Here is a 24,667-nt window from a genome sequence, read left to right as displayed (position 1 = left end):
CAATTTAGATGCAGCTCTCATAGACTTAGGATCGAAGTAGGCAGGCATAGAAACATAGCCAGAGAATTGAGAATATGTGAGCAATGTGGTTTAAATGTGATTGAAGATGAGTTTCATTTTCTGTTAGTTTGTCCAAAATACGACCACCTTAGAAGAAAATATATTGATCTGACTTGTTATGTACATCCCACTCTACAAAATGTACAACGATCATGTCAACAACTGATAAAGATACTCTAAAAAATCTATCAATGTTCATTTATCATGCTATTTTAATTAGAATATGACCTGTTAAACTGATCTGTAACCGCACCCGAAAACAGAACTGTACTGTGGGCCTGAGGCCTTTCAGTATGGAATAAAACTTATCCTGGCCTTATCCTTATCCCATCCCATCCCATCCCATCCCATCCCATCCCATCCCACCCTACCCTACCCTACCCTACCCTACCCTACCCTACCCTACCCTACCCCACCCCACCCCACCCCACCCCACCCCACCCCATCCTTTCCCATCCTACCCTACCCTACCCTACCCTACCCTACCCTACCCTACCCTACCCTACCCCACCCCACCCCACCCCACCCCATCCCATCAATTCCCATCCCATCCCATCCCATCCCTATCCCATCACATCACATCACATCACATCACATCCTATCCTACCCGAACCCTACCCTACCCTACCCTACCCTACCCCATCCCATCCCTATCCCATCCTTATCCCTATCCCATCCCATCCCATCCCATCCCATCCTTTCCCATCCTATCCTACCCTACCCCATCCCATCCCATCCCATCCCATCCCTATCCTATCCCTATCCCATCCCATCCCATCCCATCCTTTCCCATCCTACCCTACCCTACCCTACCCTACCCTACCCTACCCCAACCCATCGTTATCCCATCCCATCCCATCCCATCCCATCCTACCCTACCCTACCCTACCCTGCCCTACCCTACCCTACCCTACCCTACCCTACCCTGCCCTACCCCACCGCATCCAACCCCACCCCATCCCATTCCATCCCATCCCATCCCTATCCTACCCTATCCCATCCCATCCCATCCCATCCCATCCCATCCCATCCCTACCCTACCCTACCCTTTCCTATCCTATCCTATCCTATCCTATCCTATCCTATCCTTATTTCATCAAATTTTATTCATCGATTCGGTAGAGCTATACATAATGGACAGTCGAGCCCCTGTCAACATCACAGTTGCCCCTGTGATATTTACAATCCGTGAAAGACGTTTGTTCACCCTGTCGTCTTTATGATGGTAAGTGTTTACACGGGCGTCAAAGGACGCCGACAGCGGGTATTACCTTTAATGTGAGCATGTCTTGGACGGAGTTGTGTTGGTGTATATACTTACACAGCGGGGCCGCTGTAACTCTCACACCCCTCAACCCTGTCAACCTAACCGACCCGAGTGGAGTGTTCAGAACAGCACACTGACAACGACAGAACAGACCATCTAGGAGCAGGTGTCCAGAATCCTGTCCATCAAACACAGCCGAAACACAGATAATACACACGCAGGTACGTGATTTTAGGCAAAACGATTCCCAGGTCATCTACTCGGTTAGACCCATGCTTGCAATACAAGGCGACTATGCTTGCCGTAAAGGGCGACTAACGGGCTGGGTGGTCAGGCTGACTGACTTGGTTAATGCATGTCATTAATCTCAATTGCATGGAACGATGCTCATGATGTCAACCACTGGGTTAATTTGAAAAAGTGCTCTTGGTAACTGTGGCCTTCATTTTTCAGATAGATAATGCTTTTGATAAAACTGCATCACGCATATATACTAACGGAAAAAAGTAACTGTGCTTCATATATATGTGATGTTATTGAAAATAACATCATATGTGGTCATGCGTCTGATTAATGTTTTATCATAACCAATTTATCGACCTTGCGAGTTCTCTGATTTAATCTGTCATAACTAACAACGAGGTTCGCGCGTAACAGAGACAGCGAAACGCCCTAAAAGAGGGGTGGTGTGAAAACTCAATCAACAATGTCAATAACGGGTGTGACCACCATTGGCGTTGATGCAGGCGAGGCAGCGGCGGTGCATTGAATCACCAGATGATTGAAAACAGCCTGGGGAATATTGTTCCAAAATTAATGTCAACCAAAGATTTGCCCAACTGAGAAAGCGTTACCGGTCGGTTCTGATCCAGTCGTAGACGTTGGTCTATCTCATCCCAGACGTGTTCTATAGGGGAGAGGTCTGGAGAAACAGCCTGCCATGTCAGTACAGCAATGTTATGCTGCCTGTAAAAGTCTTTTACAACACGTACAACATGAGGGCGGGCAATATCCTGCTACCACCTGACGTTACGTCCCTGCATTTGCACAAAGGGCAGAACATGATCTTGGACGATGTCGTCCTTATAGCGTGCGCCATTCAACAATGTGTTGTGTCTCCCATGAGTTGTGATGCCACCACATACCATACACTTCCGTCCCCAAATTTGCGACTTAAAACATTTTCTAAAGACCCTTGCACGACCATCAGAGCTGTCAAGATGAAACCCGGACTCATCTGTGAACAGTATACTGTCCCAGGCTTGTCTTCCAAACCTCAGATGCTGTCTACATCAAGCTTGGCTTGACTGTCGGTGACGTGGAAGCAACATTGGACGTATAGATGGACGTCGAGGTTGGATGGGCCTCTGGCGCTAATGGGTCTAAAACCAGAAATTGTCCGAGCTGTTATTGTGGCAGTTTTGTATCGATTCCGTAGATACACCAGCCGAATATGGTTGTCTGGTTGACGTGACGCCACACGTGGACGAACGGCCCGTGGTAAGTCATGAGTGTTGCCCGGTTATGAGTGAGTGAGTGAGTTAGGTTTTTCGCCGCTTTTAGCAATATTCCAGCAATATCACGGTGGGGGACACCAAAAATGGGCTTCACACATTGTCCCATGTCGGGAATCGAACCCGGGTTTTCGGCGTGACGAACGAACGCTTTAACCACTAGGCTACCCGACTGTCCCGGTTATGAGTAGACAACGTCTCTAAAGAGATGATATTGTGTTTGATGGACATCAAAATATCTGGCAACTTCGCGTTGTGCCATTCCTGTTTGCAGCATACCCACGAGGGGGGGGGAGTCAGCCTGTCAAAATGAAAATATGATATATGGTGAAAATCCAAGTCAGTCTGCACACACTCGCTCTGGATGTGCAAATGTATATATTTTTAATAGGAAGCAACACATTCATCGAAAATAGTGTATCACATTGATAGTGTTCATATTTAGCTTTCCGTATGACAGAAACCGTCCAAGTATGTGTTGTGATTATTGCCTCTATTAGAAGACACGCAGGTTATGTTGTTGTATATCTAGTGAGCTCTATTATATTAGGGGCGATCGGGTAGCCTAGTGGTTAAAGCGTTCGCTCGTCACGCCGAAGACATGGGTTCGATTCCCGACATGGGTACAATGTGTGAAGCCAATTTCTGGTGTCCCCTGCTGGAATATTGCTAAAAGCGGTGTAATACTCACTCACACACTCTGTTATATAAATCTTCTTGTCCATTTCAAAAAGAGAATGTTCACTCGAAGAATAATATCCTTACATAAAAACAGTAATACAGTGTATAACTTGTTATTCAACTGTCCCAACTGTGGCGGATATACCCATCCGTCTTACAACCTTAAAATGTTAAGTGACTGAGTGAGTAAGGTTTAACGCCGCTTTTAACAGTATTCCAGTTACATCACGGCGTGTCAGCTTAATGTGGGAGGAAAGCCTGAAGTGATGCAGGTCTCAGACGTTTACCGCTTCGGTGAAACCCACGAGCACGGGTATGGTGCTGACAAACCTAGAAACATAATCGGGGCGAACCGGGATTCATAGGTTTCTGGCGTGCCCAAGGGACGCAACTCTGCATAGCGAATCGCGGCGCCTTAGACGACTGGGCCACCCGTGCCCCCTTAAAATGTTAAGAGTACGTGCACTGGAAATACCGGCACTGTTCGGAGTATTACGTCCGTGTTTTGTCCGGGTGTTTTGTTTGTCAGGCAAGGGAGAATTTCCAGTGTGTTTTTGATAGGAGACAAAAACAGGCTCCTTCAAACTGAAATTAGCTAGTAAAGGATTATCAAGCTAAAACATAATTTCGCACTCTGCTCACTCACCCAAAGCTCCATTCGTGACAAACTCGTGTCATTCCGGGACAAGCCGAATAGCGACTCGTGCCCCTTTCATGGCCATTTTTGCGACCTGGTTCCGTCTTAGCGCAAACGGGCATACCTAAAACAATTGTCAACTCGTTGCGTAATGGTTCACATATATTTCCCCATATATTATATATATTTTAGATGCAATTTAAAGCACATCGGGACATGCGGGATTATACAGTATGATTGACCACATTTAACTGTGTCTTGGGTATATTTTTAGATGTAAGACGTATGTTAAATTAAAAATTGTTTCTGAGGGATTCTTTGACGAAGAACTTGAAATCATACGCGCATTCTGATTGGTTTGTCGTATTTTCGCAAGGGGCGAGTGGTGACGAATGCCAAAGCTCAAAACGCCAGCTTTCGCTTGGCAACATAATTTGACCAAATAGCTGACCTCCTTCATTTGGCTTTTCATTTTAATGTGAAAACGATAACTATCAAGTGACAGACAAATATATTTACTCCCGAAACCGTGTAAGTCCCATAAATACATAATGGTAGACACGTGAGGCGACATATCTCGCCCTACTGACCTCGACTTACATTCGTGACCTACTCGTGTTATTCTGGGACAAGGTGAATGGCGTGCAACTCTCATTGTGAGACACGTGACCCAGATGTATGTCGACTGATCTTATTGTCCTCTGTTGTTACTGTCAGTCCTCGACCGCCTCCGTGGTCTAGTGGTACAGCGTCCGCCCGGAGAGCGGAAGGTCCGGGGTTCGATCCCCGACCGTGTCATACCAAAAGACGTTAAAAGAGGGTACTTGTTGTACCCTGTCTGACGCACGGCATTAAGGGGCTAAAACAAGGACTGGTCGGCTCGGAGTCAGTATACTGTGTCTGAGTGGGGCATTCATGTTAAACTGCGGCATAGTATCTCAGTGAGCTAGCACTATAAATCGGCATCAGTCCGGACTAGTACAAGCAGCCACACACACACACACACACACACGTGCATGCACGTCGCTATATAAGTGCAATAATCTTGGACGCGACGTTAAACCCAATTTCACCTCACATCACCTCACCTCACCTCACCTCACCTCACTGTCAGTCCTCTCATACACCCCGCGACCAAATACTGTGCATAAACAACTTGATCGGGTATATGCATTCGTCACCACTCGCCCCTTTCCGTAACCTGCAAGAAGACTCGTCCCCCTATCGATGAATGTTATGTGCGAAAATACGACAAACCAATCAGAATGCACGTATGATTTCAAGTTCTTCGTCAAAGAAACCCTCAGAAATAATTTTGATTTTACATATGTCTTGCATCCAAAAATATACCAAAGACACAGTTAAATGTGTTCAATCATACTGTATAATTCTGCACGTCCCGATGTGCTTTAAATTGCATCTAAAATATACATAATATATGGGGAAAATGTGTGAACCATTACGCAACGAGTTGACAATTGTTTTAGGTATGCCCGTTTGCGCTAAGACGGAACCCGGTCGCAAAAATGGCCACGAGAGGGGCACGAGTCGCTATTCGGCTTGTCCCGGAATAACACGAGTTGGTCACGATTGCGGGTATATGGGGCAGTGGCCTTGAACAAACACGTCGCCAATGTTGTTCATCACACGGACAGTACCGGGTCCACGGCACAACCTGACACATGTTAATTCGAACATATGCAAACACAGCTTTGGTTGAGAATGGTAAACACCGTGTTTGCTCAGCACGTTCTTAAATTTCATATAGCCATAGACAGGATTAAGAGTAAATATGTAATGGTTACATTCCAGGGTCAGTTCAGTGACCCACGTGCGTGTACATACGTAAAATGCGGCGACATGACATTGAAAGATGGCCAGGAGATTAAGGTCCTTCCCGGAGGGGGCATATGATTAGAGGTTGGTTGGTTGGTTTGTTGTTTACGCCGCACTCAGCAATATTCCAGCTATATGACGGCGGTCAGTAAATAATCGAGTCTCGATCAGACGATCCAGTGATTGACATCGTGAGCATCGATCCACGCATCGGGATCGATGACATGTATCAACCAAGTCAGCGAGCCTGACCACCCGATCCCGTTAGTAGCCTCTTACGACAAGCATAGTCCCCTTTTACGGCAAGCATGGGTTGCTGAAGACCTATTCTACCCCGATCTTCACGGGTCACCTATCGATGTAACATGCATGTTATAATTACTGTATACTGGTACTTTCAATATTGTCACTATTTTCAAAATGCTTTTGAGGACCAAGCTCCACGACGTGTTTTAGTGCAAAACATTTCAAATGGCTTATTATGCACAGTTAAAAACATCCATTTTATGTAAGAACTATCTGAGTAGTATAACTGTAAATAAATTCAGGACCACATTGACTCGTTTTCGGCTCAGCTCTCACAATTTAGAAATTGAACGTGGACGACATTTCAATATTCCTCGTGATTTTAGAAAATGTAAAGTTGGTAACCCAAACCATATCGAAAATGAATATCACTTTTTGTTAATTTTGCTATGTTATAGCCATCTTAGGCAAAGTTGTTACATCTTGCCAAATATTCTGAAGTTTAATACATTACTGTCATCGCAAAACCCTATTATCAATATGAATACAGAAAAGTACTTGTTTTACGCCAATGCTACAAGAACACAAATACTCCTACTTTGATAATATGCAATTATGTTAAAACTGCTTTAAAAAATGCAAAGGAATGTATTTGCATCCAAATTGTATTTCGTTTGGAAAAAAGGCCCGTGGCCTACAAGTACTGAATAAAGTGAAGACTTATTGTTCGTAATAGAATATATTCTTCCTTCTCAGGAACAACAAAAAGTAGGGTCATGGAACTTGTGTAAGTGCACTGCACTTTTCATATTCCAGCAACCTCTCAACAACGACAACCTGGTCGTTATTTACAGGTTTTCTTTATGAGTCATAACTGACGATTTTGTTAAATCTTGGTACAATAGTGTATCTAGGACCACTATTCAATATGACTTTATTTACGTTACCACCTTGCTTCCATGGAAACGGAGAGAGCATCTGCAGAGCTGATTAATCGATATTCCGAGATTTCGTTCAAATTTGGTATTTGGGTACAATATATTTCAAGACTCAACCGGATAAGTTTGCTTGAAAATTTGTGATAATACGAGACCAAATCTAAGGAATGACACACGTTTTGAACATTTTTAGAGGTTGGGATCTGTGAGACTGAATCTATTTTCAGATCTCAAACATCTAAATGAGTAAATTTCTATTCATAAATTCCTTTTGAAAACCTTCGTGATTACCATTTCATAAGATTATTAGTTCATTGTAGCGCCGCAACAAAGTTAGGTGGTATAATGGAATCAGCGCGTAAGCCCGTCTGTCGGTCTGTCCACTGTCTAGTGTCTGACATCTGACTGTCTTGTGTCTGACATCTGACTGTCTTGTGTCTGACATCTGACTGTCTTGTGTTTGACATCTTACTGTCTTGTATCCGACATCTGACTGTCTTGTCATTGCGATCAGACTGTCTTGTCATTGCGATCAGACTGTCTTGTCATTGCGATTAGACTGTCTTGTCATTGCGATTAGACTGTCTTGTGTCTGATATCTGACTGTCTTGTGTCTGACATCTGACTATCTTGTGTCTGACATCTGACTGCCTTGTGTCTGACATCTGACTGTCTTGTGTCTGACATCTGATTGTCTTGTGTCTGACATCTGACTGTCTTGTGTCTGACATCTGACTGTCTTGTTTTCTGACATCTGACTGTCTTGTGTCTGACATCTGACTGTCTTGTTATTGCGATCTGACTGTCTTCTGTTTGACATCTGACTGTCTTGTTTTCTGACATCTGACTGTTTTGTGTCTGACATCTGACTGTCTTGTTATTGCGATCCGAAAGTCTTGTATCTGACACCTGACTGTCTTGTGTCCGACATCTGACTTTCTTGTTATTGCGATCTGACTGTCTTGTGTCTGACATCTGACTGTCTTGTTTTCTGACATCTGACTGGCTTGTGTCTGACATCTGACTGGCTTGTGTCTGACATCTGACTGTCTTGTGTCTGATATCTGACTGTCTTGTGTTTGACATCTGACTGTCTTGTATCTGTCATCTGACTGTCTTGTTATTGCGATCTGACTGTCTTGTGTCTGACATCTGACTGTCTTGTTATTGCGATCTGACTGTTTTGTGTCTGACATCTGACTGTCTTGTTATTGCGATCTGACTGTCTTGTATCTGACATCTGACTGTCTTATATCTGACATCTGATTGGCTTGTGTCTGCTATCTGACTGTCCTGTGTATGGTATCTGACTGTCTTGTGTTTGACATCTGACTGTCTTGTGTCTGACATCTGACTGTCTTGTTATTGCGATCCGACTGTCTTGTGTCTGATATCTGACTGTCTTGTGTCTGACATCTGACTGTCTTGTGTCTGACATCTGACTGTCTTGTGTCTGACATCTGACTATTTTCGCACATGCTCGAGACTGATTATTCACTGTTGTTTAAGAGTATTATTTTCTTGAATACAACCGATCGGATATATCATACAGTTAACATATTTAAATCAACGTGGGAACTAATTTTTTATTCACATCTTGCAACAATTGGGGCAGGTGCACCTCAACATCAAATCAGTGTGTGGCCTAACCTATGCCGTCATTGACGGCTGCTGAGGTGGTGTTAGTGCAATCTTTGAGCAGTATCAGAGAGTCTTGAAAACATGGCCTGTGTGATATGCTGAAGGGAGGCATCTGTCTCACAGACAGTCAGGCCATGGGGGTCAGGTGGTTAAAGACGTTGTAATTTACTGTTCGCTGAACGTGGGTTCGAATCCACATTTCGCCAAGATACGGCCCTTGGTTTGTCAGCACAAATCAAGGGGAGTTTCACAGTGGTTGGTTGGTTGGTTGGTTTGTTGTTTAACGCCGCACTCATCAATATTCCAGCTATATGACGGCGGTCTGTAAATAATCGAGTCTGGACAAGACAATCCAGTGATTGATATCATGAGCATCGATCCACGCAATTGGGATCGGTGACATGCATCAACCAAGTCAGCGAGCCTGACCACCCGATCCCGTTAGTCGCACATTACGACAAGCATAGTCGCCTTTTACGGCAAGCATGGGTTGCTGAAGACCTATTCTACCCCGGAATCTTCACGGGTCACTTTAACAGTGAGTGAGTGAGTGATTTTGGTTTTACGCCGCTTTTAGCAATATTCCAGCAATATCACGGCGGGGTACACCAGAGATGGGCTTCACACATTGTACCCATGTCGGGAATCGAACCCGGGTTTTCGGCGTGACGAGCGTACGCTTTAACCACTAGGCCCCGTCAATTTAACAGTGGCATATGTCCACAACCCGCTGTGACAACACAGAAATGCTGTTTAATTAAAAGCGACAAAACCATTCACAAAATCATTAGAAATCTCTGTTAAAAGCAAAAAACCGTTGTCTGATTCCGACTATATAGAGAATCTCACCCGAGTGTCTTTTGATATCAAATATATCAACACGAGTTGATAAAAGTGGAAAAATTCCGAGGCTTGCCAAGGATTTTAGATTTTATTTATCATCCAACATCATTCTTCCAACTTTTTCAATTTGTAGACAGTAATTAGCAGTGTCTTCAGTGTAAAAAGTACTGCTAACAGCTTCAGTAGCAGAGCCATTAGTGATGTCATTCGATTGTGATGTCATGGTAACCAGTGACGTCACCATGGTCTGCAAAGCATTGTGACGTAATTTCATTGCAGCGATATCTACAGTGTAGATATCGCTTGATCTAATCCAAGCGATATCTCCTGTGGGAGCCAGTTTTGGATGATAAATATGAATCACAATCAAATAGTGATGGCACCAGGTGCTCGTGATAAGGTGAGCGTATCATGCTTCCCCATGGGTCATCCGTCAAAAACACTTGCAAAAACAAGTCAATTGCTCACTTGGAAAAACAACAACACGGGAACATATGGCACGAGTGAAAATAGGGAATTGCATCAGACATCATTTTGTTACTGATGGGTCAAATTTGGAAATATCCCCTAGATCACTGCAATAAAACATTTTTAATTCCTAGGGCCCTGAATGATAAAACCTTGTTAATCTGTCACAACGTATTGTGACAAGTGCCCCATGGATCAAGGAATTAAATGGTCCCTGAAGTTTGTCATGTGGTCATGATGGGTTCAAAGTTGAAAAATCAAACTTGCAAAACTGCAAAAATTCAAGCGAATCCTTAGAAGTATTGAGAATACACAATGCATTAATTCCACTCAAGGATGGAAATCAACATTTCGCGAAATGGTCATGACATAGGTGAAAGACATCGTGCTAGCTATAACCTAGTGCCTTTCAAATGCACCAAAGCCACCAAATTCCAATGGTTTCGGTATCAAATCTTACATCACATTTTACGCACAAATTCACGTCTTTATAAAATGGGATACGTGGATAGTGATTTGTGCAGTTACTGTTCTAAAGAGAAAGAGTCTGTGTTTCACTTTTTTGGGGGATGTTCCTGTGTTCGCCCTCTTTGGAATGAATTGAAAGTCTGGCTTTCTTCGGACGCTCAGATAAATACAAATATATCTGAGGAAATAGTTTTCCTGGGTTATACCAAAAGAAACAATTCTCCTCTCAACATAATGATAATTTATATTAAAATATTACATATTTAATGAAAGAATACAACATAAAAAGCCCGATTTCAAAGACATCCAACGGGAGCTTTCCGACTATTTCAATTTAACTAAATATGCAGCAAATTTGAATTCGAATGTTAACATGTTTAATCAGTTTTGGTCAAGCTGTCATTTACTATTTTAGAAAATGTAGTGACAAGTCTGATATGTATGCGCAACTTATGTAAAATGCAACAAAAATAATAAATTATCAACAACAAAAATTAATTCCACTTGTCTCACACCTTCTGTAAATGTAAAGAAAGTCCTTTCTTTATTCCATTAAGGAGTATTCTTACTCTTTGAGAGAAGAATTTAGTGGTACATTTGCTGGTCCCAGCAATATGTCATTATCTTTCTTTATATTGATTTTTATGGAGCTTGTTCAACCCGACCCACTCATGTTCGTATCAAACACTGTGCAAACTGAATTATATATTATACCTATTCCGGGCCAAAGGTGTCCACTAAATACCACATTCATAGGCCCCTACCATGGATAGTTGATATAACATTCACACTTATAATAATTAGACACGTGGTTAACAGTTTACTTGACATGGATTTAACAGACCCGATAGTGTATCTGTCAAGACTCAGTCTGACGATGGCAGTGTCAGGCAGTTCACACTCTGACATGAAGGAGAAGCACAGCACGTCGTGCCCGGAGTCTGTCCAACTCCTTAGGGGAGACGACAGGTTTGTGTTCCATTGTATACATGTTTGCTTGTTTGTTTGCTTGTTTGTTTGTTGTTTAACGCCGCACTCAGCAATATTCCCGCTATGTGACGGCGGTCTGTAAATAATCGAATCTGAACCAGACAATCCAGTGATTGATATCATGAGCATCGATCCACGCTATTGGGATCGATGACATGCATCAACCAAGTCAGCGAGCCTGACCACCCGATCCCGTTAGTCGCCTCTCACAACAAGCATAGTCGCCTTTTAGGGCAAGCATGGGTTGCTGAAGACCTTTTCTACCCCGGGTCTTAACGGGTGTATACATCTTTGTAGAAATGTTCCATCCATATAACGGTTGAAGGAGTAAGCATATGCTCCGAAACGTTGTTTTCCTAATAATAATGAAGTTGACATCCATAAATTTTGTTACTTATATATAACAGTGGTCTGTAAATAATGGAGTCAAACTAGTGATTGATTCTGTGAGCAGCACCACACGCCATTAACCAAGGAATGCAGGCTTAGGCTGTTTCCGTCTTTGGTGAAGCCCATGTATAGTGCTTAGAAACTCATGACTTATTCATGACTTGGATTAAAACAAAATAGGACAAACAGAAGCAGACATTGCCATACATCATCACTCTAACCGTTGTAGGGGTACGGGTGGCCCAGTCGTCTAAGGTGCTGCGATTCGCTGTGCAGAGTTGCGTCCCTTGGGCACGCCAGAAACCTATGATTGCGAGTTCGAATCCCGGTTCGCCCCGATTACGTTTCAAGTTTGTCAGCACCATACCCGTGCTCGTGGGTTTCACCGAAGTGGCAAACGTCTGAGACCTGCATCACTTCGGGGTTTCCTCCCACATTAAGCTGACACGCCGCGATATAACTGGAATACTGTTAAAAGCGGCGTTAAACCCAACACATTCACTCACTCACACTAACCGTTGTGTTACGTCATGTAAACCAATTGTGTTTTGTTATTTACGAATAAAACCCCGATTTTTAAGATTATTCAAATACCAAAGAGTGAAGGTTGCGATTATGCTTTTAAATAGTTATGGTCTTCCATGACGGGTCAGCTATCTTCTTTCCTTCGATTTACAGCTTTCAACACGAATTCCGTTCGTGCTGCTGAATTGCAGCGTTGTAATTGCTTGCTTGAGGAATGTTTTGTCCCATTTCATAAATGATTGTGTTTAGCTGTGCGAATTGTGTGACCCCATTCAGTTACCTGGCTTTATCAACGTGAAAATGGTGCTTAGACATACACTCCCTTCAGCAACCCTTTCGTTAACAGCCCTCATGGAACAACCACAACATGTCCTTGTTGGGAATCGTGCTGAAGTAAACACCATGCAGTAACCATGCTTTTGAATAACACAATGCAGTAACCATGCTTTTGAATAACACCATGCAGTATCCATGCTTGTGAATAACACAATGCAGTATCCATGCTTTTGAATAACACAATGCAGTATCCATGCTTGTGAATAACACAATGCAGTCTCCATGCTTTTGAATAACACCATGCAGTATCCATGCTTGTGAATAACACAATGTAGTATCCATGCTTTTGAATAACACAATGTAGTAACCATGCTTTTGAATAACACCATGCAGTAACCATGCTTGTGAATAACACCATGCAGTATCCATGCTTGTGAATAACACAATGCAGTATCCATGCTTTTGAATAACACCATGCAGTATCCATGCTTGTGAATAACACAATGTAGTATCCATGCTTGTGAATAACACAATGTAGTAACCATGCTTTTGAATAACACAATGCGGTATCCATGCTTGTGACTAACACAATGCAGTATCCATGCTTGTGAATAACACAATGCAGTATCCATGCTTTTGTGTAACACAATGTAGTATCCATGCTTGTGTCTAACACCATGCAGTATCCCTGCTTGTGACTAACACCATGCAGTATCCATGCTTGTAAATAACACCATGCAGTATCCATGCTTGTGAATAACACCATGCAGTATCCATGCTTTTGAATAACACAATGTAGTAACCATGCTTTTGAATAACGCAATGTAGTAATCATGCTTTTGAATAACACCATGCAGTATCCATGTTTGTGAATAACACCATGCAGTATCCATGTTTGTGAATAACACCATGCAGTATCCATGCTTTTGAATAAACAATGCAGTATTCATGTTTGTGAATAACACCATGCAGTATCCATGCTTTTGAATAAACAATGCAGTATTCATGCTTTTGAATAACACAATGCAGTATCCATGCTTTTGTATAACTCAATGCAGTACCCATGCTTGTGAATAAACACAATGCAGTATCCATGCTTTTGAATAAACACAATGCAGTATCCATGCTTGTGAATAACACACTGCAGTATCCATGCTTTTGAATAACACAATGCAGTATTCATGCTTGTGAATAACACAATGCAGTATCAATGCTTGTGAATAACACAATGCAGTATCTATGCTTTTGAATAACAGTATGTAGTACCCATCCTTCTGAATAACACAATGTTGTAACCATGCTTTTGAATAACACAATGTTGTAACCATGCTTTTGAATAACACAATGCTGTAACCATGCTTTTGATCAAGCAGAATGCAGTATCCAAGCTTTAATTGTGCTTTTAAATAACTCCTGAAACCCACGATAACCTCTCATGGGAATTGTGCTTTTATATGAATCATAGTATTCCATAGCCGTCTCTTTACAGTCCTCAAAACTAGTGCTTCAAAATGAGCTTCTTAATACATGTAGTCCTACACACCTCTCTCCCCGTGGAGCTACCCTTCAAGTATCGTCCCTTTTTAAATGAAATAACTTCATAAAATCCTTTTTGACAGCCACATGTCGTCCGGCGGAAACACGCCTGGCCTTGCCGAGAAGGCACATCCGGTTCCCGTTGTCACACAGCAGAAGACGTCGTGGATAAAAAGAATAAAATTGAAAATGGCGAGTCCTGTGTACAGAGAGAAGTTCTACTACACTATGGGCCTGTATCTCTCGTCTTTCTTCTCTGTAAGTACATTGTGACAATACTCTTAAAGTGCGCCCCACACTTTCTCTGTAAGTATACCTTGACTATACTCTTGAAGTGTACCCTACCAACCTTCTCTGTAAGTACACCTTGACTGTACTCTTAAAGTGTACCAAACACCCTTCTCTGTAAGTACACCTTGACTATACTCTTGAAGTGTACCCCACACCCTTCTCTGTAAGTACACCTTGACTATTCTCTTGAAGTGCACCCACCACCCTTCTCTCTAAGAACACCTTGACTATACTCTTAAAGTGTACCCAACACCCTTCTCTGTAAGGATACCCTGAGTATACTCTTGAAGTGTACCCAATTCCCTTCTCTGTAAGTATACCTTGACTATACTCTTGAAGTGTACCCAATTCCCTTCTCTGTAAGAACACCTTGACTATACTCTTGAAGTGTACCCAATTCCCTTCTCTGTAAGTATACCTTGACTATACTCTTGAAGTGTACCCAATTCCCTTCTCTGTAAGAACACCTTGACTATACTCTTGAAGTGTACCCAACACCCTTCTCTGTAAGAACACCTTGACTATACTCTTGAAGTGAACCTAACACCCTTCTCTGTAAGGACACCTTGACTTTACTCTTGAAGTGAACCCAACACCCTTCTCTCTAAGAACACCTTGACTATACTCTTGAAGTGAACCCAACACCCTTCTCTGTAAGAACACCTTGACTATTCTCTTGAAGTGTACCAAACACCCTTCTCTGTAAGTACACCTTGACTTTACTCTTGAAGTGAACCCAACACCCTTCTCTCTAAGAACACCTTGACTATACTCTTGAAGGGAACCCAAAACCCTTCTCTGTAAGGACACCTTGACTATACTCTTGAAGTGTACCCAACACCCTTCTCTGTAAGGACACCTTGACTATACTCTTGAAGTGCACCCAACACCCTTCTCTGTAAGGACACCTTGACTATACTCTTGAAGTGCACCCACCACCCTTCTCTGTAAGAACACCTTGACTATACTCTTGAAGTGTACCCAACACCCTTCTCTGTAAGGACACCTTGACTATACTCTTGAAGTGTACCCAACACCCTTCTCTGTAAGTACATTGTGACTATACTCTTGAAGTGCACCCACCACCCTTCTCTGTAAGTACACCTTGACTATACTCTTGAAGTGTACCCAACACCCTTCTCTGTAAGTACACCTTGACTATACTCTTGAAGTGTACCCAACACCCTTCCCTGTAAGGACACCTTGACTATACTCTTGAAGTGTACCCAGCACCCTTCTCTGTAAGTACACCCTGACTAAACTCTTGAAGTGTACTCAACACCCTTCTCTGTAAGGTCACCTTGACTATACTCTTGAAGTGCACCCCACACCCTTCTCTGTAAGGTCACCTTGACTATACTCTTGAAGTGTACCCAACACCCTTCTCTGTAAGGACACCTTGACTATACTCTTGAAGTGTACCCAACACCCTTCTCTGTAAGGACACCTTGACTATTCTCTTGAAGTGCACCCAACACCCTTCTCTGTAAGGACACCTTGACTATACTCTTGAAGTGTACCCAACACCCTTCTCTGTAAGGACACCTTGACCATACTCTTGAAGTGTACCCAACACCCTTCTCTGTAAGGACACCTTGACTATACTCTTGAAGTGTACCCAACACCCTTCTCTGTAAGGTCACCTTGACTATACTCTTGAAGTGCACCCACCAACCTTCTCTGTAAGGACACCTTGACTATTCTCTTGAAGTGTACCCAACACCCTTCTCTGTAAGTACACCTTGACTATTCTCTTGAAGTGTACCCAACACCCTTCTCTGTAAGTACACTTTGACTATACTCTTGAAGTGCAGCCACCACCCTTCTCTGTAAGGACACCTTGACTATTCTCTTGAAGTGTACCCAGCACCCTTCTCTGTAAGAACACCTTGACTATTCTCTTGAAGTGTACCCAACACCCTTCTCTGTAAGTACACTTTGACTATACTCTTGAAGTGCAGCCACCACCCTTCTCTGTAAGGACACCTTGACTATACTCTTGAAGTGCACCCAACACCCTTCTCTGTAAGTACACTTTGACTATACTCTTGAAGTGCAGCCACCACCCTTCTCTGTAAGGACACCTTGACTATACTCTTGAAGTGCACCCACCACCCTTCTCTGTAAGGACACCTTGACTATACTCTTGAAGTGCACCCACCACCCTTCTCTGTAAGAACACCTTGACTATTCTCTTGAAGTGTACCCACCACCCTTCTCTGTAAGTACACCTTGACTATTCTCTTAAAGTGTACCCACCACCCTTCTCTGTAAGTACAGCTTGACTATACTCTTGAAGTGAACCCACCACCCTTCTCTGTAAGGACACCTTGACTATACTCTTGAAGTGTACCCAACACCCTTCTCTGTAAGTACACCTTGACTATACTCTTGAAGTGTACCCACCACCCTTCTCTGTAAGTACAGCTTGACTATACTCTTGAAGTGAACCCACCACCCTTCTCTGTAAGGACACCTTGACTATACTCTTGAAGTGTACCCAACACCCTTCTCTGTAAGAACACCTTGACTTTACTCTTGAAGTGCACCCAACACCCTTCTCTGTAAGAACACCTTGACTATACTCTTGAAGTGCACCCACCACCCTTCTCTGTAAGTACACCTTGACTATTCTCTTAAAGTGTACCCACCACCCTTCTCTGTAAGTACAGCTTGACTATACTCTTGAAGTGCACCCAACACCCTTCTCTGTAAGAACACCTTGACTATACTCTTGAAGTGCACCCACCACCCTTCTCTGTAAGGTCACCTTGACTATACTCTTGAAGTGTACCCAACGACCTTCTCTGTAAGTACACCTTGACTATTCTCTTGAAGTGTACCCAACACCCTTCTCTGTAAGGACACCTTGACTATACTCTTGAAGTACACCCAACACCCTTCTCTGTAAGTACACTTTGACTATACTCTTGAAGTGCAGCCACCACCCTTCTCTGTAAGAACACCTTGACTATTCTCTTGAAGTGTACCCAACACCCTTCTCTGTAAGGTCACCTTGACTTTACTCTTGAAGTGAACCCAACACCCTTCTCTGTGAGGACACCTTGACTTTACTCTTGAAGTGAACCCAACACCCTTCTCTCTAAGAACACCTTGACTATACTCTTGAAGTGAACCCAACACCCTTCTCTGAAGAACACCTTGACTATTCTCTTGAAGTGTACCAAACACACTTCTCTGTAAGTACACCTTGACTTTACTCTTGAAGTGAACCCAACACCCTTCTCTCTAAGAACACCTTGACTATACTCTTGAAGTGAACCAAACACCCTTCTCTGTAAGGACACCTTGACTATACTCTTGAAGTGAACCCCACACCCTCTCTGTAAGGACACCTTGACTATACTCTTGAAGTGAACCCAACACCCTTCTCTCTAAGAACACCTTGACTGTACTCTTGAAGTGTACCCAACACCCTTCTCTGTAAGGACACCTTGACTATACTCTTGAAGTGAACCCCACACCCTCTCTGTAGGTACACCTTGACTATTCTCTTGAAGTGTACCCCACACCCTTCTCTCTAAGAACACCTTGACTATACTCTTGAAGTGTACCCAACACCCTTTTCCGTAAGGTCACCTTGACTATACTCTTGAAGTGCACCCAACACCCTTCTCTGTAAGAACACCTTGACTTTACTCTTGAAGTGCACCCACCACCCTTCTCTGTAAGTACACCTTGACTATACTCTTGAAGTGCACCCAACATCCTTCTCTGTAAGTACACCTTGACTATACTCTTGAAGTGCACCCCACACCCTTCTCTGTAAGTACACTTTGACTATACTCTTGAAGTGCACCCACCACCCTTCTCTGTAAGGACACCTTGACTATACTCTTGAAGTGTACCCAACACCCTTCTCTGTAAGAACACCTTGACTATACTCTTGAAGTGCACCCACCACCCTTCTCTGTAAGTACAGCTTGACTATACTCTTGAAGTGCACCCACCACCCTTCTCTGTAAGTACACCTTGACTATACTCTTGAAGTCACCCAACACCCTTGCCTGTAAGTACAGCTTGACTATACTCTTGAAGTGCACCCACCACCCTTCTCTGTAAGTACACCTTGACTTTACTCTTGAAGTGCACCCCACACCCTTCTCTGTAAGTACACCTTGACTATACTCTTGAAGTGAACCCCACACCCTTCTCTGTAAGGACACCTTGACTATACTCTTGAAGTGCAGCCACCACCCTTCTCTGTAAGGACACCTTGACTATACTCTTGAAGTGTACCCAACACCCTTCTCTGTAAGTACACCTTGACTATTCTCTTGAAGTGAACCCAACATCCTTCTCTGTAAGGACACCTTGACTATACTCTTGAAGTGCAGCCACCACCCTTCTCTGTAAGGACACCTTGACTATACTCTTGAAGTGTACCTAACACCCTTCTCTGTAAGGACACCTTGACTATACTCTTGAAGTGTACCCAACATCCTTCTCTGTAAGTACACCTTGGCTGTACTCTTGAAGTGTACCCCACACCCTTCTCTGTAAGTACACATGACTATACTCTTGAAGTGAACCCAACACCCTTCTCTTTAAGTACACTTTGACTATACTCTTGAAGTGAACCCAACACCCTTCTCTGTAAGTACACCTTGACTATACTCTTGAAGTGTACCCAACACCCTTCTCTGTAAGTACACCTTGACTATACTCTTGAAGTGCACCCACCACCCTTCTCTGTAAGGACACCTTGACTATACTCTTGAAGTGTACCCCACATCCTTCTCTGTAAGTACACCTTGACTTTACTCTTGAAGTGTACCTCGCACCCTTCTCTGTAAGGTCACCTTGACTATACTCTTGAAGTGCACCCACCAACCTTCTCTGTAAGTACACCTTGACTTTACTCTTGAAGTGTACCCCACACCCTTCTCTGTAAGGACACCTTGACTTTACTCTTGAAGTGTACCCCACACCCTTCTCTGTAAGGACACCTTGACTTTACTCTTGAAGTGCACCCACCAACCTTCTCTGTAAGTACACCTTGACTTTACTCTTGAAGTGTACCCACCACCCTTCTCTGTAAGTACACCTTGACTTTACTCTTGAAGTGTACCCCACACCCTTCTCTGTAAGGACACCTTGACTTTACTCTTGAAGTGCACCCACCAACCTTCTCTGTAAGTACACCTTGACTATACTCTTGAAGTGCACCCACTAACCTTCTTTGTAAGTACACCTTGACTATACTCTTGAAGTGTACCCAACACCCTTCTCTGTAAGGACACCTTGACAATACCCTTGTTGTGTATCTCATATCCTTCTTCTCTGAACGTACATTCTTCCAACATCTTTGAAGTGTAATCTAACATTATTCTTTTCTGTAAGTAGACTTTACCCGAGACATATGTCCCTGTTACAGATTTCCGCACAGTCGTGAGTTATTCATCTTCCTGAGGCAAGGGGGTTAATTTGTATGAAGATACTGGGCGTACAACATTTGCATACATGACCTCACAGAATGTGTACTTCCGTGCTGAAATCATCTTCCCGAGGGAAGGGAGTTAACTGAATATAAAAGAATTTCCAGGCTCGATCGGAGCACCACCAGTGGTTATTACGAGTTACGTCCCTGCTATGTCCCTCCTATTGACCAATCAGATGCCACCTCTGTAATCACTAGTATTTGAAAACAAATGTAACTCCGGAATTCCAACCTAGTTCGGTGAAAACTGGATTTTATAGTCAGTCAACGCTCTTACCTCTGGAAGATGTGTGTTATTCTGTGTGGTGTCTTTGCGCCAAGCCTGCCGTTTCATAGTTGTTATATTCTACAGGGATGGATAGTGGGACTGAAGGGGCCAGCCTTCCTCGACCTTCAGCAGATCACTGGAGTAGGCACAAGCCAGGGTGCTGCCTTCTTCACAGCTGCAGCCGTTGGGGGAGTAGTTGGAAGTTTGGTCGGCGGTGCTCTCTATGACAGATTCAACCGTCACGTGGTGTTGTTTGTGTCATCATTCCTGTATGCTGTGACGTGTGCAATCATTCCCTGGTGTTCTGTGTACTGGTCAATGGTCATGATGTTCCTGATACACGAGCTGGTTACAGGTGCTGCCAGGTCAGGTAAGACGTTATTTCTCTAACATAGAATATATATGTTTTCCTTACCCTCATCGACCGCCTCCGTGGTCTAGTGGTAGAGTGTCCGCCCGGAGAGCGGAAGGTCCGGGGTTCGATCCCTGGCCGCGTCATACCAAAAGACGTTAAAAGATGGTACCTGTTGTTACCCTGTCTGGTGCTCGGCATTAAGGGGCTAAAACAAGGACTGGTCGGCTCAGAGTCAGTATACTGTGTCTGAGTAGGGCATTCATGTTAAACTGCGGCATGGTATCTCAGTGAGCTAGCACAATAAATCGGCATCAGTCCGGACTAGTACAAGCAGCCACACACACACACACACACACACACACGCGTACATGCACGTCGCTTTAAGTGCAATAATCTTGGACACGACGTTAAACCCCATTTCACCTCATCTCACCTCACCTCACCTTACCCTCATCCTTACCCTCATCCTTACCCTATCCAGGGGGGACGGGTTGTCAAGTGGTTTAGGAGGTCACAATGCCCAGAGCTGCGTTCCTTTGTCGTTCTGTGATCAACTGATTGTGGATGAGAATCTTCGTTTCGACCCAATTGCATATCAGCTTCATCAATTTTATAAAGGTCACTTTGATGTTTCAGTTTGGGGTTTCTATGACAATACACGATAGATTCTTCATATATTCCAGAAATGACAGAAATCTCTTCAGTACACCCTAAACCTAATAGCATGTCTTAACTGCTGAATACAATTACGATGCAATCACGACCAGTCTTACCCCAAGCGCAAGATCTTTTCAAGCTAACCTCATAGAACATGCTTAACTCATGTGGAGATCCTGGTTAGAATAGGTCTTCAGCAACCCATGCTTGTCGTAAGAAATGACTAACGGGATCGGTGGTCAGGTTTGCAGACTTGGTTTGATGCATGTCATATCCCAATTGGGAAGATCGATACTCATGATGTCAATTACTGGATTGTCTGTTCCAGACTCGATTATTTACCAACCACTATCATTTAGCCGGAATAAAGAAAGAAAGAAACAGTTAGCTTAAGGAGAATTGTTCTTCCTCTGTTCCAGGTACGAATGTGGAGATCGTGGAAGAGTGGGGAGACGAGGGCAAACCCTTCATGCAAGCACTGCATTTCTCCTTCTCTCTCGGGGCAACCGTCGCCCCCTTCGTCCTTGAACCATTCCTCTCCCAGGAACCTGAGTTGGATACAACAAACACTTCTTTCACAAAAAGTGACCCCTCCTCCACCACAACAGCCTTCAACATGACAACGACTATTGCACCTCCCAGACCAGAGAGTAATATCCACTATGGCTTTCTCATCGTGGCTATTCTTGCAGGGTTGTCTTCCTTCGTGTTCCTCATCAAATACTTCCATGAAAAGAACAAGGGTACAAGTAACATTCGACGGAAGGACGCACAGAAGGACGCACAGAAGGACGCCAAGGACCATGATGAAGAAGAAGGTCCAGTGAGGAAAAAAAGAACTCTCCCTCGACGACTTCTCATTATCACACTGGCACTCTTTGCCCTCTTCTACTTCTTCCTGGATGAGGTGGAAGACACCTCCCCATCTTTCCTGGCTGTGTTTGTCGTGAAGCAGATGAATTGGACCAAGAAATATGGTGGACGCCTGTCCTCCGCTTTCTGGGCATCCTACACAGCTGGGAGGGGGTTTGGCATTGTCCTCATCAGTTTCGTCACACATGCCCAGTTCTTCACCATCTGCTGCGTCGTCCTCTGCGCCTCTCAGCTCGGTCTCCTCCTGTCAGCCACCTATGGATTTGGTACTGGTATCTGGATCAGCATTGTTGGTATAGGACTGGCAATCTCAGTGGTGTTCCCCGCAAGTCTCACCTGGACAGAAAAGGAGCTTGTCCAACTCTCAGGGAAGCTGATGGGTGTCATATATGTTGCCTTGAGTCTCGGCGGACTTGCAAACCCTCAGATTATTGGCGTCACCATGGATCTGTTTTCACCTATGTGGTACAGTTATGTTTTGTTTGCTGAGAGCATCTTGTTTTCCATCACCTTCCTAATTCTAGTGATGTTTGTTAAGAAGGTACTCTCTAAACACAAACAGGAACCGCCTCAAGTTGTTGAAGTGGTCAGGATGTGAGTAACAAGGGTGCCAACTCTGCAAGTAACTTTGAATTGTGTTCGAACACTTTTATAAGAACATTCCCTACAACATCTGAGGCACCAACGTTGCTGATTTCCACAACAACCCTGTCTGTGAATCAACAGGGACCATGAAAGAAGAAATCCTGTCTCACATGCCTTCAAATTAATGTCTGAAGCAGTTCCCTGTGTTGACTTGTACCATATGTTCCCGCGTTGTTTTTCAGATGACTTGCCTTTGCGATTGTTTGTGATGGATGCCACTGGTGGGGCAGAAGATGATCACCTTTTCGCGAGCACCAGGCATCATCTCAATATCATAGTGATTCATTAACACATGCTTGATATATAGTCGGAATCGTACAATGAACTTGTATGAAGATACTGGGCGTACCACATTTGCATACATGACCACGCTGAATGTGTACTTCCGTGCTGAAATCATCTTCCCGGGGGAAGGGAGTTAACTGACTATAAAAGTCCAGTTTCCACCCTTGCATGCAAGGCTGGAATTTCGTGGGTCGATTGTAGCTCCACTAGTGCCTATTACGAGTTATGTCCCTTCAAATGACCAATGATATGACTTTTATTTGCTTCAAACAAATTGACGGCGGCCAATCAAGACAAGCTGATCGATAATCAAGATCTATATTGTAATAAAACGGGTCTTACCTCGCAAAGTGCAACAAATTATTTTAGCACCAAACATGAAAAGATTTGGAAAATGTCATTTTACTCCAAGTTTATAGTATACATGTGTTGTAAATCTTGCAATAGACCGAAATCTGCAGTTTACGAACTGAACATTAACTTCGTTTTGAATGGACTGTGCATAGAATCGTTAGTCCAGCTATAGTTTAACTCTAAAATTCCAGCCTTGTTCGGCAAGGGTGGAAGCTGGACTTGTTATAGTCAGTTAACCCTCTTGCCTCTGGAAGATGAAATTTGATATGATTATGGAAATGTTTTTGTTTGTATTTATTCCCCTTTGGCTACAATAAATATTAGGTATTCCTTTAATGTTTATAACAATGTGAGGGGAGGCATGCTATACTTTTCACTTTATGTACTCTGCAAAGATGAAGAGACGCAAAATTTATTTTAGATGCATATTTTATATATCATGAAAATAATCAACAGTTGGTAATCGATTATTCAATATAATTACACATCAATGTCATTAACCAAGGGAACAGTAGATCTTCAAGGTGAAGGTCATCTGTTCTCCTCTTGTATGGCCACCACTACAGTCCAAAATTGACTGCAATCACCGGCCTATGGAAGAAATCAGATCCCGAATTTGTAGCCTGGGAAATGTTCTCCCACCATCGGTGTCTGTGCCAACTGTCGGAGGTTCTGTGGATGTTGCTGACGTGCTCGCATTCGTTGATCCAGTGCATCCCATAAATGTTTGATTTGGTTCGATTGAGATCTGGAGACCTGGATGTACATGGCAGAACCTGGAAGTTGTGATTCCTGAAAAAGTCTTGCCGTGTGAGGTCGGGCATTGTCTTGTTGGAAAATGATGTTCGTTTGTTGGATAATGAGAAGGACGTGTGGCTGAAGAATCTCATCCGTGTAAAGTTGTGCCGTTAAATTCCACAGAACTTGCACCAAGTCTTTTCTACCAGCGTAGGGGATGGCTGTCCACGTCGTCACACTATTACATGTGTGCAGTTTCGTGCATAACGTTCCCCGCAACGCCTATAAACACGACGTCTACCATCCGCACGGCAAAGCATAAAATGTCTCCATCGCAGTTGTGGCCATATTCTGTGACCTTAACACCATTGACGTCGCAATGGTGTTGTTGCGTTGGGCTTCCACCAGTCGTGGCATGCTTTTA

At 43.5% G+C, this 24,667-nt stretch overlaps 1 protein-coding gene across 2 annotated transcripts; it reads left to right on the top strand.

Moving 5' to 3' along the window:
* Positions 1-1,349: 1,349 nt before the first annotated feature.
* On the top strand, positions 1,350-23,835 carry LOC124117183 (sodium-dependent glucose transporter 1A-like). 2 transcript variants are annotated; one of them, XM_046478944.2, is made up of 4 exons: positions 1,350-1,548; positions 14,400-14,574; positions 20,421-20,706; positions 21,768-23,835. In XM_046478944.2, the coding sequence occupies exons 2-4, from the start codon at positions 14,404-14,406 to the stop codon at positions 22,817-22,819; spliced, it is 1,509 nt and encodes a 502-aa protein (XP_046334900.2). In that variant the 5' UTR covers positions 1,350-1,548; positions 14,400-14,403; the 3' UTR covers positions 22,820-23,835. The 2 variants fall into 2 exon arrangements, with proteins under 2 accessions (XP_046334900.2, XP_046334899.2); XM_046478943.2 differs by lacking the exon at positions 1,350-1,548 and adding an exon at positions 11,442-11,568.
* Positions 23,836-24,667: the final 832 nt, after the last annotated feature.

The sequence above is a fragment of the Haliotis rufescens genome, unplaced genomic scaffold (assembly GCF_023055435.1).
Source record: "Haliotis rufescens isolate VD_foot unplaced genomic scaffold, xgHalRufe1.0.p SCAF_18, whole genome shotgun sequence".
Lineage (NCBI taxonomy): Eukaryota > Metazoa > Mollusca > Gastropoda > Lepetellida > Haliotidae > Haliotis > Haliotis rufescens.
The sequence above is the reverse complement of the archived record's forward strand: the minus strand, read 5'-3'. Positions and strand labels throughout refer to the sequence as shown.